Source organism: Oculina patagonica, chromosome 5 (genome assembly GCF_052425735.1).
Source record: "Oculina patagonica isolate OP01 chromosome 5, crgOcupat, whole genome shotgun sequence".
NCBI classification, from domain to species: Eukaryota; Metazoa; Cnidaria; class Anthozoa; order Scleractinia; family Oculinidae; genus Oculina; species Oculina patagonica.
This window is the reverse complement of record NC_135762.1, coordinates 11,604,542-11,621,963: the sequence shown is the minus strand read 5'-3', so window position 1 is coordinate 11,621,963 and position 17,422 is coordinate 11,604,542. Positions and strand designations below refer to the sequence as shown.

The following is a 17,422-nucleotide window of genomic DNA, read 5'->3' as shown; positions in this document are numbered from 1 at the left end:
TAAACTATGCCTTAGTATAAATTCAATACGAAGGTTAAATGGATGTGTCTGTAATGTAAGGTACTGCCGCGTCCTAACACATACATTATACGTAGACGTGGGGGAGCCCTGGTTACAGATTTCTCCGTATATAATTAAAAAAAGGGTGTGAATTTTGGTAACCTGCGATCAGGCGTTCTTTTTTTAGGTTAGAATTTTGGGAAACACTCAAGCTCTCATGCTTCCACTTCTAATTCATCGCATTGACTCTTGGCCAGGTTCACATTGTGTTTTTAGGCAAGACACTTTCCAACCGCGTGTATTGTAGCATTGTAAACGATTACTGTTGTCAGAGCAGTTTAGGTTCCCCTGCGAATTTGGTCCCCCAAACCGCTCGAGATAATGGCCCCCCTTGCGTTGATAATCCTACATGTACGGCAGAAACTTTGATTACCGGTACTTATGCACTGGTCACATGAGTTTTTCTGGGGGTTTGGGGGGGGGGGGGGGGGGCAAAATTCGCTTGCGGCTTTGGTCCGGGTGGACCAACTCCAGAGTGGTCCAAATCTGCTACGACACCGGTGAATTTAAAGCTTTTCATCCCACATAAATTGTTAAATTCATATAGAAGCAAATAGTTTGAACAAGCTAACAGAATTTTGAACAGGATAACTTCAACATTAAAAAGGTTTTTGGAAAAAAATCTCCGAAAATGAGAGGCCTCGATTTTAAATATTTGAAAAGTAGTAAACACAATGGGCCCTACTATGGCTTTAAAACACTGATGTTTGTCCTAGGACATTATCTGTTCCTCAAGAGTCACAGTTTCCTCAAGAGCTGCTGTCAGAAAACTGTTCGCCATAAACGATCATGATTTGTCCTATTTTTCAATAATTCGATTGATATCTCCCGCTTGGTGTTGTAGGATTATTTTCTAAACAAGTAGGCTGAGGTTATTTCATCACAGTTTTGACCAAAAAAACAATCAAAATTCTTGTGATACTTCCCCTTTAATACACGGATCCAGAGTTTCAGACTTCCGGTCCAAATTCAAAGGAAAAGTGAGCACTCATTAAGTCAGACCATTGTTAAACATCGAAAAACACAATAGCCTGACTTAATGAGTGCTCACTCTTCTTTTGAATTTCGACCGGAATTCTGAAACTCTGGATCCGTGTATGACATGCTTATTATGATAATATGGGATGCCTACTATTTAGTCAAGAAAGCTAGCATGTTGGGTTGGAATGCAAATGGTAAGGTTTATTTTCCGAGAATTCTTACCATTTGCAGACAGAAATAATTGTTTCAGTCTGAGTATCACGCACAATGCATAAAGCTTGAGAAACAAGGACTCAAACAGCTGTTGATCCTTAACACAAGGAGGATTAGGGGTGTCTGGGGCATGTTCTCTCGAAAAAAACAACAACATTATTTTAGGTTTCTGAAATAACTAGAAATGCATCTACAAAAGTAAAACATGCTAAAAAGTAATTAATTTATACCAACAAAAAGCATCCATGATCAAACATGCAAAGCCTCTCTGACCATTTAACAAGTCAATTCTATAAGCCAATTGAGCACCAATGGATACCGGTAGACCAGATATTATTAAGCTTTTATTACATATTGCTAGCTTGCTAGTAAAATAGGCAATAAGGTATAGAAATGTTCCCCCCAGAGAACTTGCAACAGGAATGGTTAAAAAATTGTCATGTAAAGTAATATTTCAAAAACGAGTGCGAGTGTTTCATCAGGGTTTCCAAACACGAGAAAACTGATGAAAGCACGAGGCCGTTGGCCGAGTGCTGTTATTGTTTTCGAGTGTTGAGGAGCAGGAGTTTTTGACATAGCTTTCTCAATCGGCACCTAATTGCAAACAAATTATATTATTCATGAAAGCTTAATTTTTTTATTTCTTTTGTTTAATTAGCGTACAGTTTGCAATCAGGGCCTTATTGCAAACAAAAGATATTATTCACAAAAACATTGAATTGTTGCTATCTTTTGTTTAATTAGCGCATAGTTTGTGATGATTATGTAAGATCCGTGTTTTTCACAACTTAGCTTGTTTACTTCAAGCCGCCACAATTTGCATGCAGTGGCATCCTGCTAGTTTTAAAATGTGGGCGGGTTAGCTGAGGATGAATATCGCTGGTTTCGGCCACCCGAAAATGTGCAAGAAAATACCTTGCTTGCACAGTCAAAGCATAGTGGACAAGTGAGCCATTGAGGTTTGGAGAATTGAACTTGCCAAAGAGCATGCGAGCAAAAATCCCTTTAAGCTTCTTTACTTGACCCGGGAAGTGTGGTCAAGGATTATGATGTTCACCGCGTGCAAAGTCTTGAAGAGAAGTTGGAGGACCTGGATGGTCTGTCTTTAAAATATTGGCTCACAAAATTCGTTCACCAAAACCCGGTTGGGATTAAGAACGGTGGTCGATCGCTACGAGATGTTCAGGAATGTTTCTGAATTGCACTAGCACTGTTAACGTAAATTTTAGAGTGATTCTACTTAACCTGTGAAACAGAAGCTTGTCTATTCAGTCGGTGTTTGTGTCATTAATATTTAAATTAGGATAACCCCACATCACAAGGGTTTGATGTTTTATCAAACTTTTGAGTTTGATATTTCATAAAACTATCGTGGAAAGGCCTCTGTCCAGTGCTTCATCAGGTTTTCAAACCACACACACCTGACCAAATTGGCATATCCTGATTGGCTTGTCAATTCATGAAGTATTAATGAGTTTGAGAAGTCTCATTACAGAAACTGTAATCGTATGTCGCATACGATCCGTCACGCCATTCCGCGCGCGCATCCTGGAATTTAATCTTGTTTAAATTCAATTTCTCTAAAGTTTTTAGTAAAACTTTATTATAAAACAAATAAAAAAGCCTTGGCCGTGCTTTGTTCTGTTTTAATATACAATCTTCGTTCACTGTCCAAAATCCACGCGCGCAATTGGTTAAAATAGATCACGTGATTTTGCTTTACCTGTCGTCAGCAAACTCAGACAGTGCAGTATTGACAATAATGCACGAAAATCGTGCATTATTGAAGGTGTCTTCAGCTTCAAAGCTTGTAGAAGTGGAAGAAAAGTATATTCCTCAAATTATCAACGATCCAATACCAAACAAAATCGAAGAGGATAACAACTTGAAGCGCTTTCATGTTCAAAGGTAAACTGCAGCTCAATAAATACATTTTTGTGTGCGATTGACTTGCTTGTAGTTGCTTGATTGTGAAAGCCATCGACTTGCATTGAACATGTTTCTCGCTGACTGTATTTGTGAACGACCACAGCTGATGAACGATTTTATGAACCATTTTAAGTTTTATTTCTGTACGGCTAATTTGTGATTTTTATATTATTGATGTAATCCCATGTAATTATGTACTACTACACTTCTTATTTTTAAACATTAAGTTTGTTGTTTGAAGTTCGTTAAGTCGATGATCGCTTGCAGTTCGATGCAGTGTACTCAGATTGTATATTAAAAGGGTTAGAGTCTGTTCGTTCGTGTTTTGTTGACAAATACACGCACTTGCTGGCCTCACAATGAACTCAAAATTTTCAATACTGCACTCGGCTACGCCTCGTGCAGTATTGAAAATTTCTCGTTCATTGTGCGGCCAGCGCGTGCGTGTATTTGTCAACAAAACACTCACAACAGTCTCTAACCCATAAATAAAGCACTCAAGGAAGTGACGATAGCACTCAAGAAGTAGAGTGCTCTTGTCACTTCCTTGCGTGCTTTATAACAGAACAAAGCACGGCCAAGGCTTTTTTATTTGTTAAATGTACATGTACCAGTCACCTTCTTTTTCGGTATGGTGGATTAGCACAGCAGTACTAAAGTACCAGTACATAAATTATTATAGTGTCCAAGGTAATAAAAACCTGTAAAATATTGTAACAATTTTGCTAACAGATTGAGAAGGCAAATTGATTTGTAAGAAGATGTTTGATTCTGTTTGACTATACCAAACGCAATCAAACGATCGTTGTTCGATTGGGTTCGATTTTGTTTCATTGGATATGCTGAGTTCAATCTTAGGCTACGTTTACATGGACACGGTTATCAATCGACACGGTTTCATGACCTCGAAACCGCATCGAAAACGACACGGTTTCGAAGTGTTTACACGGAGCCTATTTAATGATTTTCCGACTGTTTTCGAATGTGATTGTATAAGCAAGCGCTGCTCTCTATGCTTGTTTCACCATGTTTACCCTTCGCAAGCCAGCCAGTTCGTGCCAAAATACATGGCCGTTTTCAAATCGATGCGGTTTCGCCGTTTTTGACCGTTTACACGACAACGAAACCGTATCGTTTTGAAAACGTTCCACTTTTGACAGCGTTTTCAAAACAACCTGGTTACAGTAGTGGTCTCGATCGGTGCGGTGTAAACGAAAGGCGTAACCGCATCGCTTTCGATGCGGTTACAAATGAAACCGTGTCCGTGTAAACGTAGCCTTAGCAGCCGGTTAGAAGTCAACGATTATTAACTGAAATCTTTTGTAAGGATGCCACCAGATTTTTTTCTTGGTGTCAAGGGTATTTCTCTTGCGTAACAATGCATGAAATTGTGGCTTGAAAGTTTAATACCTGACACATCTTCACTTTGTCTGTCGGCGGGAAATTTTCAGCACATGCTGGTGTAAGAAAGAGATGAAGAGTTTTCCAAAAATTCGAGGTTTCGCACTAGTTCAGAAACTGCTTAGCGTTTCTCAGTCGATTTAACACAGTTTAGATTGACTAAGTTCTTTTGATGACATAAGCTTACTCTTAGCCAAAGCGCGCGTAAATTTATTTGGCCGATCAACGATCACCTGCGGTAATTCCAAGTGCTGTATTCTGATTAAGTTTGTCGTAAATCGCCCCCCTGTGTTTTAAAGTTTATCTATGTATACAAAGAGCATTCTTATAGACTCTCTTACCTTTATAAAACAGCGATAACGTCTTCGACAACAAATCACATGTAGGCCGCCATGACAGTGATTACACTGGAGCCCAGTCTCCGCCCAGTCTGGGAGCTTTGGTACCGCTGGAACGCTGGACCACCGGAAATGGAATGCTGGAACACGCCTAAATGGTTTAAGGTTTTTCAAGGCTGTTTTGGGATGTTTAGTGGTTCCGTGGAGATGCCTGACTTTATTAGATGAAAAGGAGTGTTTAACTGGGAACTTAATCACTGGTACATTAACCTGCATGCCGTGTTTTCCGTATTTCACCATCGCGACTTCACGGACGCGATTAGTCTTGATTACTTAATTTTCCCAAATGTACATACATATGTTTATTCGCTCTGTAAAAATTGTGTTAAATAAAGTTAGAATTTTAAAGTATTTATTGCAAACTTTAACACTTCAACATTTATTTTTATTGAGGCGCAAGTATTGTTAGGGCTTTCCACAAGTTGCTCGGCAACTTTTTGGAAACTTTTCATGATTCGAGCAACTTTTTCCCCTTCGAGCAACTTTTTTCCTCTCGAGCAACTTGTTGCATTTTGAGCAATTTCCAGACCGAAGATCTCCGAAGATTATCCGAGTGTTGTTCAAAGGCAATACGAACGTCTCCGAAGATTTACGAAGTTTGCCGAAGACTTTCGAGGAACATCTGAAGACGTTTCAACTTACGGCTCATTCTGCATTAAAACATTACAAAACTCGTCAGCAAACATGACGTCATCGATATCTTCACGATTTTTCTCAGTTAAGGTGATTCCACTGTATTGCATTGCGCATCCTTTCTGCGCATAAGTTTTCGCGTCATTTAGCGCGCGCACGAGCGCGCGCGCACACAGAACACTACGAGATTCCCTTCAGGCTAAGCTCGGTAAGGAAATAAATGTTCATTTTCTCTTAAACGAGCACGGTGACTCCCATTTTTTAATGCATTAATTTAAATGTCATACGGTTGTCTACAATATATCGCGATTTTAAAAAAAGTTTAAAATTCTACATTGAGATATTTTAATTTTAATGCCGTAAAAAACACGTTTTTAGGTAGTGCCGTTAACGTGCGCACGAAGCAAAATCTTAAATTTCTTTCCTTATCTTAATTCCTGTACAATAAGAATAGTTTTTAATATAAGATCAAAGTCTATTTTGTTGAACTAGACTAATTCTTTAATGCAAAATGTTTTTTTCTGGAAATAATAGCGATCCCCATTTGGATTACTAGGGTTCCTAATATATATCTCGCGGGTCGTATATTTGCTATAATGTCCATCCATTTTACACAAAAACTAGCGCGGTGACCCCCATTTTTTATTTCATTTTTCTAATGCTCATAACATAATTGTAACCTGGACCAAGTTTCAGAAAATTGTTAATACTCCTTCTATTTCAGTGGAATCACCTTAAAGAAATCCTTGTTATTTAACAAATTTCCCCCTAAATATGTTATTTAGATACTTCTTTTTAGGGTAAGATAGGGAAATTGGCATAGTTCCTTGATTAGAAGCAGCGTTTTGGATTTTTTGGAGCAACTTTCGAGCAACTTTTATTGTCAGAAGCAACTTTTTTGGATTTTTGGAGCAACTTTTGAGCAACTTTTTGAGAAATTACGGGCAACTTTTTGGAAAATCTCGAGCAACTTGTGGAAAGCCGTATTGTCTTACCCTATACCCTCCCATTGCCCCTTCACCCAACAGACCCTTTTCCTTGCACATTCAATCGCGAACCCCGAGACTGCTGGCTCCTAGCTCAGTGATAGGTCGCTGATTTGTTTTACACCTCCCATTAAACTTGAAAACACTATGAATTAAAAACGAATTCTTTTAAACGGCGTTTCTAAACGATGTTTAAAACAAAGTGCCTCCCCCCCCCCCCCCCCCCCGCCCCCGCCGCCGTACCAAAAAATTCTGAGACGTCAGACTCGGTATCGCAAATAATAACCCAAAGATTTTTGAAACGTAAAATTTTTAGGTATAACCCGATACGTTCAGCCGTATCCCGTACTTCGATTCCTTGTATTTCCCTTCTCAGCGGGAGCAAATACAACACGGCTACACGCACGCTGGAGGCACGGTGGTCTAGCGGTTAGCGCGCTGGACAGCGGATCGAGCGGTCCGGGTTCGAGCCCTGGTCCTTTCACAGTGTCTCTCTCCATCCAGGTGTACAAATGGGTGTTGACCGGCGAATTTACTGCTGGGGGTAACACTGCGATGGACTAGCATCCCATCCAAAGGGTAGTGGAAATACCCCTAGTCACTTAATGCTACGAAAACCGGGATAAGCTCAGGCCTGATGGGTTACTAGGCTCGTATACAGACTTTACCTTAACCACACACGTTAGCCTGCGCCCCTTCTTGTAACAGATTCACGCATCACTTTTGGGAACTCATGAGAGAAGTCACCCGTTACTTCATAAAAGGACAAATAATCCCTTCAATATCGTTTGTTGATGAGGTCATTGAACGTTATGTTAAATCTCATTCACAGTTTTCTTTCCACCTTTATTCTCTTGTCCAATTTGGCAACTATAAACTAAATCACGACATATATGTAAACTAATGACGCGTTAAAAACATCACTGATATTGTAATAATCGCTCTAAAGAATGTTACATCACAAACAATTCAAACTGGACGTTTTCGTTTATCACTTAAGAAACTCGAGCTCGTGTTTCATCCCCCGGGGGGGGGATACTACCGATAATGTCCCAAAGGGGCACCTTTTCAGGCTTCAGGTATATAAACGGGTAGGGATTTCACAAGTTTAGGTATACGGAAGGGTATGGAAATCTGTCATTTAGTTTATTAGAAGGGCTTTTAATTAAAATATTTCGAAAAGATGCAATTTATGGCTGTATTATTTTAATTTATTAATAAGCGCTACATGAAAATGACAAGTCTACGTCGTGTCTTTCAGGTTATGAAAGTGGTTCCTTTTTTCAGTAAATTTCTGTCAAGATGGTATATAAAAGGGTAAAGGTACCCCCCCCCCCCCCCGGTGTTGTTCATCGAGATATCAAAACTCGAAACAATGAAAGAACTCGGCTACGGCTTCGCGCTTTCGTTTTTTTCTCGTTGCTTGGATACCCCAATGAAACACTTAAAAGGAGAGTGGCACTCTCCTTTTGGTCCTAACATAGTACAATAAAATGTTCATTACATTTTGTAGAACGTAAAAAAACAAATCATTTTACTGTTGAAGAAGGCGGAAAAGCAATAAAGCGTTCACATTGATGGAGATTTGAGTTGTGCAGCTAAATTTATGAGCGTTGTTGTTATTAGCCTTCTCGTGGCTTAAGATCAATTTAAAGATAAATACAACGCTCCTTGTTACATATACACACTGTAATGTTTGTTTCACGGTTGTATATTTCTTTTTTCATTCGAATTTGTCTTCCACTCTTCCCTTCCCCCTCCTCTTCGTATAGTTAGTTCTCGCCGAAAATAAAACCATCCGAAAGGGACGTTTGGCAAATATAAGGCGTTACTTTCAGAACAAGCTCGGAACAAGCAGTCATCGACGAAATACTTTTCTCGCACATTTTAATTTGCAGGCAGACTAGCGGTGTTTGGCCGAGTTTACGCGCCGTTGCCATAGAAATAAAAGAGAGTTTAAGCACCACGATGGCAACGGCGACGGCAACGGCAAATTAAAAAGGTAATTTATTAAGTAAGATAAAAATTCTCGAACCTGGACAGAATGCGAGTTTAATGAATTATAACTAAAAAAAATAATTTAAGTTTAGTCAGATTTTTGCTATTTTTCGTCGCGAACGGCGACGATGACGGTTTCAGTGTTCTCACATCTTGTTTTAAAGATTTACTGATACAAAACATGGCTTAAAAGTCACCAACAATTTACATTAAAAGTTGTACAATAAATTTGGCGAATAACGGACCCGAAACAAACTAAAAACGATTTGTTCAATTTAAAGTAAAGGTAAATTAAAATTTCACTATTCTAAACGCACCGAATCTGAGGTTTTCAAAGTGTAAATGAGAGTTTGTCGGCGAACGTACACAATCGCGTCTCGAATCTGAAGTGGTTCTTTGCTTGTTACAAAGAATGGGTAGAATTTACACAATGTATATATACTGCCTATTTAGAGGACAAGTTTCTAATTATTATTTTCACACAGACGCTTTTTCTCAAATGTTACATCGATAAAGTAGTTCCTGATATTAGGTTATCTTTTTCTATAGCTACACACGGCGCGCTCTGCTTTACATAGATCGCAATGCGGGGAGTAACCTTTACAACAAAATCAGACAAACCGACAAAGATAAAACACCTGGAGAAATACTCGGGTAAATATGGTGCATTTTCATAACAATGCTATGAGTCAGTCTTTTTGATATCATCTGTCCACCTTACACGATCTACCCATTTTGAATATTTCCAATTATGGGATCGCAAAGAAAAGAGGACCAAAGGCTCCTGTTTTTGCGGAATGTAGTAGTTTTGATATTAATAAAAATTCTATCACTTCAGCAAACAAACACTTGTTTATTGTTTATGTTAAATTGAATCATTTGTTAAATTTTTCTTTTTTTCTTAAAATTTAAACACTTTCAAGAGAGAAGCCGAATGTTACTATTAACTCAAAATCGTTGATCGGCAATTTTACAAGCGTTAAAAAGTAACACAAATATGTGACGCTGGGTTTTGCACGTATCAATTAGAAATCGTATTCAACTTTGAATTTTTATTTTTGAAAATTACCGCACAGATTAAACGAAACACCCAAATTTCCTTTGACACTTTCTTTTCCAGTAAACGAAACTAAACTGATTAAAACTAAAAGCAGAGAAAACAACGTCATATGTGTTGCCCTGCTGGAAAACATTTGTTGTTTCTTTTCTCAGTTGGGATCGAATGCGGCGCGGCTTATACACTTGAATCTCAGAGCCGCTGGTTCGTCTTCCTGTTACAGTGTAGGCCGTAGAATTCCGGTTATAAGCCCTGGGCTTATACAACTTCGTAAGGGTTTTGGGGTGGGCTTATTAGCGGAGGGGCTTATATCCGAGAGGGCTTATAAGCGGAGTAAAAAAAAAACCGTTTCGAAACGAGCCTCGGGAGTGTTGATGGAAATGCGTTTTTAAGCTACAAAAGCACAAAAAAGCAACATTTAGCCCTGTTCAGTACTTTCATTTGGTAGAGGCGGGCTTATATCCGGGGGGGGGGGGGGGCTTATAATCGGATGTTTTTTTTTTCAGGTTGATAGGTCTATAACCGGGGGGGCTTATAAGCTGGGGAGCTTATAACCGGAATTTTACGGTATTCTTCATGCTCTGACAACAACAACAACAACAGCAACAACAACAACGACGTTATTTCCACTCTAAATGAAATCAAATTCACAATACAAAGGAGAATAAAATAAAATGAAGTGCATAGCTGCTGAAATAACCACCACTTTCTGGGGGCCGAATAATCTCTCTGCCCGTGTTGACTCGAGCTGACTGCTCACAAGGAATTGCCTTGCAACGGGCTTAAGGTATTAAGATAATGTAGAGATGCACTCGAACCAAACTGCACTGGTGGCTTCTTTTGAACACTTAAAGTCTTTCTTGACTTGCCTAGCGTTATGTTATCTTATCACCGGCTCACACTGCCGGAGCTTATTTCTGTTTCTGTAGCATGAAGGAACTAGAGGTTTTGCTTCTCCGCCCGGAAGTAGTGTTTAATCATAGGATATAAAAGGCAAACCAAGTTGATATTTTATTGATCGCAATACCAGAAGGATAGAGAATTTCCACAAGCACTGCTGCCAGCCAGAATAGCGGAATGTATCCAACCCTATACACTACCTCTCAATCGGTGCGAAAACAAATATTTTGCAGTTTCCCCTAAGCGATAGGAAATCGTGTTACTTGGAGAAAAGGAAGTTTTTATGTTGTATTTATTCAAAAACCTAGGTTTTCTCCTTTTCCCCACGTTCCAGCTCTATATATCGTGTGTAACAAGCACTCCCGTAAATATCCAACCTTGCCAAAGTCTCTTATACGGGACGATTGTCAAAAAATGCAAGGGTTGGCCCTATAGTATCAAAAACCTGGGTATAACCCGTACCTCTGCCTAACCCCATAATTCCGAAGCTATTTCTGAAAACTGAAAGAAATACTGAAAATCCCGAAAAATCCTTGATAAAGGAAACTGTTTTTTCTTGGGGTGTTCCGGTGTTCCCGTGCTCCGACGTTCCGATGTTTCTCCATTCCTGGCCAGCGTAAGGCCAGCGTTACTGTGGTTACTGGACTGCGGAGACTGGGCTCTTGTGTAAACACTTTAATGGCGGCGTACATGTGATTTGTTGTCGAAGACATTGTCGCTGTTTTATAAAGGTAAGAGAGTCCATTACAAGTACAATCCCTTTCATATCTTGCATTTTAATACTTTAAAATGCGAGGAGGTCACCGATATGTATCTTAGGCTTGATAACCGCAGGTCAGTCATGGAAATTTCGGCTAAATCAAACCGGCATGTACTAAATCCCAAAACAACGAAACGAAACCATCGAAACGAAACGACCGAAACAAGCAAAACCACCGAAACGACCAATACGAAACCGCCTAAACAACCGAAAAGGCCGAAACGAGCGAAACAAGACAAAATCACCGACACAAGAAAAAACCTCATTATCATTATTGAAAGATAACAGTACAGGCTAACCGGAGCGCACCTTTCACTCTGGTTAGGCACTCCGGTTATCATACATGTAAATAGCACTCCAGTAAGCATAAATAGCACTCCAGTTAGCTTCAATAGCCTTAATAGCACTTCAGTGAGCCTGAATAACGCTCAGGTTAGCCCGTTTGCGCATAGCTCTCAGTAATGGTAGAGCAGTGAGACAAGGGTTCAATTTAATAAATAATTTACAAGAGTAATTTACAAGTGTAGCTGTTGTTTTGGATGTTGAAAACAAAAGCTTCAGTTGAAAATGTTTAACTGAATTGAACTGTGATACATGCACACAGTGTTCTTGCCAGGATATTGTCTTGAGGAGTCCCAGGGCTCCCTCTGGTGAAAAATAGGGGCCCTTTAAGAACATTAGGGGTGGAAAAGTTACTCACGGTTCATGTGGAAAAATCCTTTTATTCTTGCAATGGTGGTCCTTCAGCTGAAATTACCATCAGTGTGTCTAACCTCTCTCCTACAAGTCTATTTCTCTGACCTCTGACAATTTTGTAAGGTTATTTTGAAGGCTAAAACCCCTCTCATAGTCTGCTTTATGAATGGGCAATGTTAATGCCACAGCAGCAAGTTTATGAAGATTAGAAAATGAAGCCTTGTAAAAATTATGTTTCCATGTTGTCATGCTCTGCCATGTCAACAAAAATCACGCAGTGCGAATAACCTGAGCCCGCACTCCAAATGGTCTGTTACATAAAGTACCAAACTGATCCAATATGGCGGCCATGATGTTTACGATTTGATAACAATGCTTGTGCCAAACTTCGCTTCAAACTTGTGACCAACGAAGGTAAAGACAATAAATTTAAAGGCTTTTAATCTTGTTCTAAAGTGTTTTTATTCATTTGAATTAGAAAAAAGCTGGGGTGTTCGACTGACATTAAAACAATTCAACTATCATTCAAAAAATCTTCTTGCATCTTCTTGGCTTATAGTGCACCATCTCAATTTTTTGTGCGGGAATCCTGCAAGGCCGCGGCCTGGTGAGAACACTGTGCACATAGGGCTTTCGTTACTAAATTAAGGGACTAGCGGTATATAGGGAAAACAATTATTGTCTAAATGCATGTACAAAATGGCATAAACATATGACGACTATATGAAAAATGCATAATTACATAGTAAACGTGAAATTTATTTCAGCATCTGAAATGTTAAGCTGGTTTGTAGAATTAGTCTCAAATCAAGTAAAACAAGTTTCGAGTTTTGAGAGTAAAAACTAATGGGGTTGTTGCTTCATGACTGATCCCTGGGGAAATCAATTTGGAGAAATGGATTACACTTGCAAGTTTTATGTTTACAGTAACCTTCAACTCAAGCAATTGTCTCGATCGCTATTAGGTCGAGTTAATAACAAAGTAGGGGTACGTAACAAAGTAGGGGGTCTGGGGCTCTCATGTCCCCCCCCCCCCGCCCCCCGGAAAATGTGAGTTTTCAGAACCTCAGGAATGTTATTTTCAATTGAGCATTATGGCAAGATTTTTAACTATTACAGAAGCCCTCATTATAGCACTTAAAAGTATAATTATATTCAGTGACCCCCCTAAGAGACCTTATTTCTTGGCTGCCCCCCCTTTGAAGCCATATTTTTTCATGACCCCACTTCCTTTCAATCCCACCCGCTCCCCCACCTCCTCCCCCACAAAAAATGAACGGTTCCTTAATATGAAAAACCCTGTGTGTGGGGCGCAGTGGAGAATCAATTCTTCAGTAGCGTTTTCTCTCTCATCTCATCTCTGTATGACTTGTTTTTTTTTTTTATATTTTTTATATTTACAAGGTTATTGGTATAAAAGGGGTTTTTTGGCTTCTCACTTTTCGAACGGAGGATTTTCATGTATGTCTTCTGTGCCGTTCGTGTTTTCCAGTGGGCGCAGTTATTTTTTTTAGAACACAGTAACAAGAACAGTTTTGCAAAAAGTGACTGTGTACCAGGATCCTTTACTCTTGGTGTATGCTTTTAATGGATACAGGTTTCACTTGGCACTTTTTGACTTAGAAGGGGCCGAATCTGAAACAAACATTACAGCCCATAGCTTTGACGTAAACTGTTAGGCGTTAAAGTAAGTAGAAGGCTCTGATCCTATTTTCTCCAATCATTTCATCAGGAATTTGCAGAACCATCTTTCTTGGAAGCAAAGTTCACTGAGCTAACAACAAGATGTCACAGGAAGGTGACAACTGCGACGCGCCTGTTAGCGATGACGAAAATGTTACTCGACTTGAACTGGCAGAAAAGTTAGAAGCTGACAAGAACCATGAGAAAACACCCAGTGAAACGAAGTCGTATGCATGCCCGCACTGTAACAAGTACTTCAGCCGATCATCAGGTTGTAAGATGCATGAAAGATTACATACAGGAGAGAAGCCATTTACATGCAAGCATTGTGATAAGTGCTTTAACCAGTTATCAAATTGCAAGATACATGAACGAACTCATACAGGAGTAAAGCCGTATACATGCAAGCATTGCAACAAGTGCTTTGGCAGTTTATCAGCCTGTTCAAGACATGAACGGATACATACAGGAGAGAAGCCGTATAGATGCAAGTATTGTAACAAGTGCTTTAGTAGATTATCAGACTGCAAATTGCATGCACGAACACATACAGGAGAGAAGCCGTATAAATGCCAGTATTGTAACAAGTACTTTAGTAGATTATCAGGCTGCAAGAATCATGAGAGAACACATACAAAAGAGAAACGGTTTACATGCAAGCATTGCTATAAGGGCTTTACTGATCTATCAGCCTGTAAGGCGCATGAAATAATTCATACTGGAGAGAAACCGTATACATGCAAGCATTGTAATAAGTCATTTAACAACTTTTCAAATTGCAAGAAACATGAACGAACACATACAGGAGTGAAGCCTTATACGTGCAAGTATTGCAATAAGTGTTTCACCTATTTCACTGGCTGGCAAATACATGAACGGATACATACAGGAGAGAAGCCGTATAGCTGCAAGCATTGTAATAAATGCTTTAGCTCCCCATCAAATTGCAAGCAACATGAACGAACACATGCAAGAGTAAAGCCCTAGTCGTGCAAGCATTGCGAAAACTGCTTAAGCGATTTATCAGCCGTGCACGAGTACGAGACATGAGCGAATACGTACTTCATCTTTTAACTAAGTGTTTATTCCAATTATTAATGACAATGGGTTTTCCTTATCATAACAGTGACAGCCTATAATTATATCAATGTTGAAATAAAAATTGTTGTTCTTAACGCTGCAGACTGCGGTTCCTTGTGCTAATTTCGTCATTTTCCTTCGTTTAAAAATTTTACTTCCTCTTTCTCGATAAACGTGGAATATATAAATATTGATAGCGGTGTCTGTATGAAAAAAAAAAAACTTCATAGCATAAACGTTTGATAGCCGATTTCGCTAAAACTTTACAGGGAAAGTGCAAATTAATCGTGCTTTGAAGCAATGCCTTAAGTCAACTTCTGTGTTTTTTTCGTCCAGGTTTTTTACTCGAGATGAACATAAATAAACTTGATTCAGTGATCAGTGAAAATATTTTTTGTGACATCGGTCTCTGATCGATGTTCTAATTTCAAGTTTCATTGAGGGTTACTACCTTTAAAAGGCGCAAAATGTATCCTGCTAGAATTCGAATTCTTCAATCTTTTCTTCTAAAGCTTATTTAACAATTATGCGTCCAATACGTGAAATTCTCTATCCGTGCTGAATTCTTGGGCACAAAATTGCTCCTTTTTAGGCTTTTAAAGGTTTCTCGAGCCAACACGAAAGAACACTGACCCTAGCCCTGAAAACAATACAGATGGGTGACAACGAGGAGCGAATAAAATTACCGGTTGAAATTACATCTTGGTTGCAACAGAAAAAACCGTTTATAGTTTCAATATCAGCCGGAAATCACAAGGAATTTTCTTACGCACAATAATATGGAGGGTAGATTTTTTACAGTTGAACCTCTCCGTACGGACACCTCTCTAATACGGCCACCTCTCTATTACGGACAATCTCGGATGTCCCGACAAAATTCCCATATATTTTCTTCAGAAAAAACCTCCATGATACGGACCCTATCTAATACGGACAACGGAAACTAGCTCGGCCCCAAGGAGCAAATTTACATAAACTTAACCCCTTTATTACAGACAATCCGGTGATCAGGCGATGATATTTTGTATTTTCTGTTTTGTTTACAAAAACAACAACGTAACGCTTTATTCATCCGTTGTAGAACATTTCGCTTGATTCGTATTCTATACAATACATGTAGCTGAACTGTACAATAAAGTACTCTCCTGATAGACAGTGTGACTTGTAATAAATGCTGTATATCAATCAATTTACATTCAGTTAAAAGACGAGTATAGGCCTCATTTAATACGGACACGTCTCTGATACAGACACTTTGCTATGTCCTCGGCGTCCGTATTATGGAGGTTAAACTGTATTTAGTTTACTGTAAACTGTTACTTAGCAGGGACCGCGGAGCAAGGGGGCCTGTTCTCCCCAATATCTTCGAAAAAAAAAAGACTTTCTTAGAGAAGACTCTCTAAAGCCCCCAACTTCAAGTAACACGTCACCCCCCCCCCCCCCCCCAATAAGAAAATGCTCCGCGGTTCCTGCTTTACAACTTACAACTTAGCTTTAATACTGTTTTTAAGAATTATACAGGCTAAGAGCAGACTATCAGTGTTAACATAATTATATTTTAATTATTTCGTCATTTTTATCGTAATCGTGGTACAAAAGTATTTTTTATTGCATTTGAATAAAAACGATTTGATATTTGGCATTTAAAACAGGCTCGGTTTTGTCTTTTATCAGAATATTTAATAAAAGCATTCACAAGTAAGAATTACATCTTTCGCTCGGCGGAAAAGCTTCTTGGTGTATTTACGAAGTTCTGCGCATCTAAAAAAGTAAACAAATGGACTTACAGTACAATAGAGTCCGAAAAATACCGCGGTCCATGGTCTAATTAAGGCAGCCTTGAGTCTTGTACCGTTTGAAGAAGGTTCTAAAATTCTTGCCACTAAAGCTGGGACAAAACAAATTACAAGAGTGACGAAAATAAAAAACATTGTTTTTGCACCTCTAAATCGATGTCGTTGTTGATTTGCGGCTGTGACTTGCAGCACCGCTTGCTGTTGTGCCTGAACTTGGCGACGTTGTCTTCTGGAAGCGCAATGAATTTTAAAATTGAAATAAAATATGGCAGTAAGAGCCACAAACAATGTCACTGACAAGAAATTCTGAGACCATTTTTCAACAACCAAATCGTCAACCATGGCCAGAAATGGAACGCTGGCGAACAGACTGACGAGCCAAATTGTGATAATGAGCTTTATGATGCGTCCCTGAGGCAAAATGTCGTGGTAACGCAGCAAATGGATCACACCTATATAACGCTCAAACGTCGTGAGAGTAAGATTCAACACTGCGCTGTACACGAAAGCGTTAGTGCAAAAGGCGGCAATAGAGTGAGCCACACTTGGCAGAGCGCAGCCGCCCTGTAGGACATTGACGCTTCCAACAACCCAAAAGCAATGTATGGACAAACCCTCGAAAAAATTTGCTGCCGACAAACTGGCTAAGGCAATGTTAGAGGATATGTGAAGCTCAGAGAAGCTCAAAACGGTTATAAACACCAGAGCGTTTCCAGAACACGAGCAAATGGCCGCCAGGATGTTAATACTGCAGAAAACGATCAATAGAGTTGGGCTGTAATTTCTCACGACAAAAAGGTCTTGAACATGTGTGTAGTATGACGTGTTGGCGCACCCACTAGTAAAATTCA

At 39.3% G+C, this 17,422-nt stretch overlaps 2 protein-coding genes across 2 annotated transcripts in view; one reads left to right on the top strand and one right to left on the bottom strand.

Moving 5' to 3' along the window:
• Positions 1-4,981, bottom strand: part of LOC144655546 (uncharacterized) — a 93,662-nt gene extending 88,681 nt beyond the window's left edge. The window contains exon 1 of the mRNA XM_078515796.1: positions 4,926-4,981. The gene's annotated coding sequence lies outside the window, so the exon portion shown is untranslated. The remainder of the gene's footprint in view (positions 1-4,925) is intronic.
• Positions 4,982-11,229: 6,248 nt separating this feature from the next.
• Positions 11,230-14,871, top strand: LOC144655550 (uncharacterized). The gene is made up of 2 exons (XM_078515801.1): positions 11,230-11,287; positions 13,745-14,871. Exon 2 carries the CDS (start codon positions 13,798-13,800, stop codon positions 14,680-14,682), a length of 885 nt encoding a protein of 294 aa, XP_078371927.1. The 5' UTR covers positions 11,230-11,287; positions 13,745-13,797; the 3' UTR covers positions 14,683-14,871.
• Positions 14,872-17,422: the final 2,551 nt, after the last annotated feature.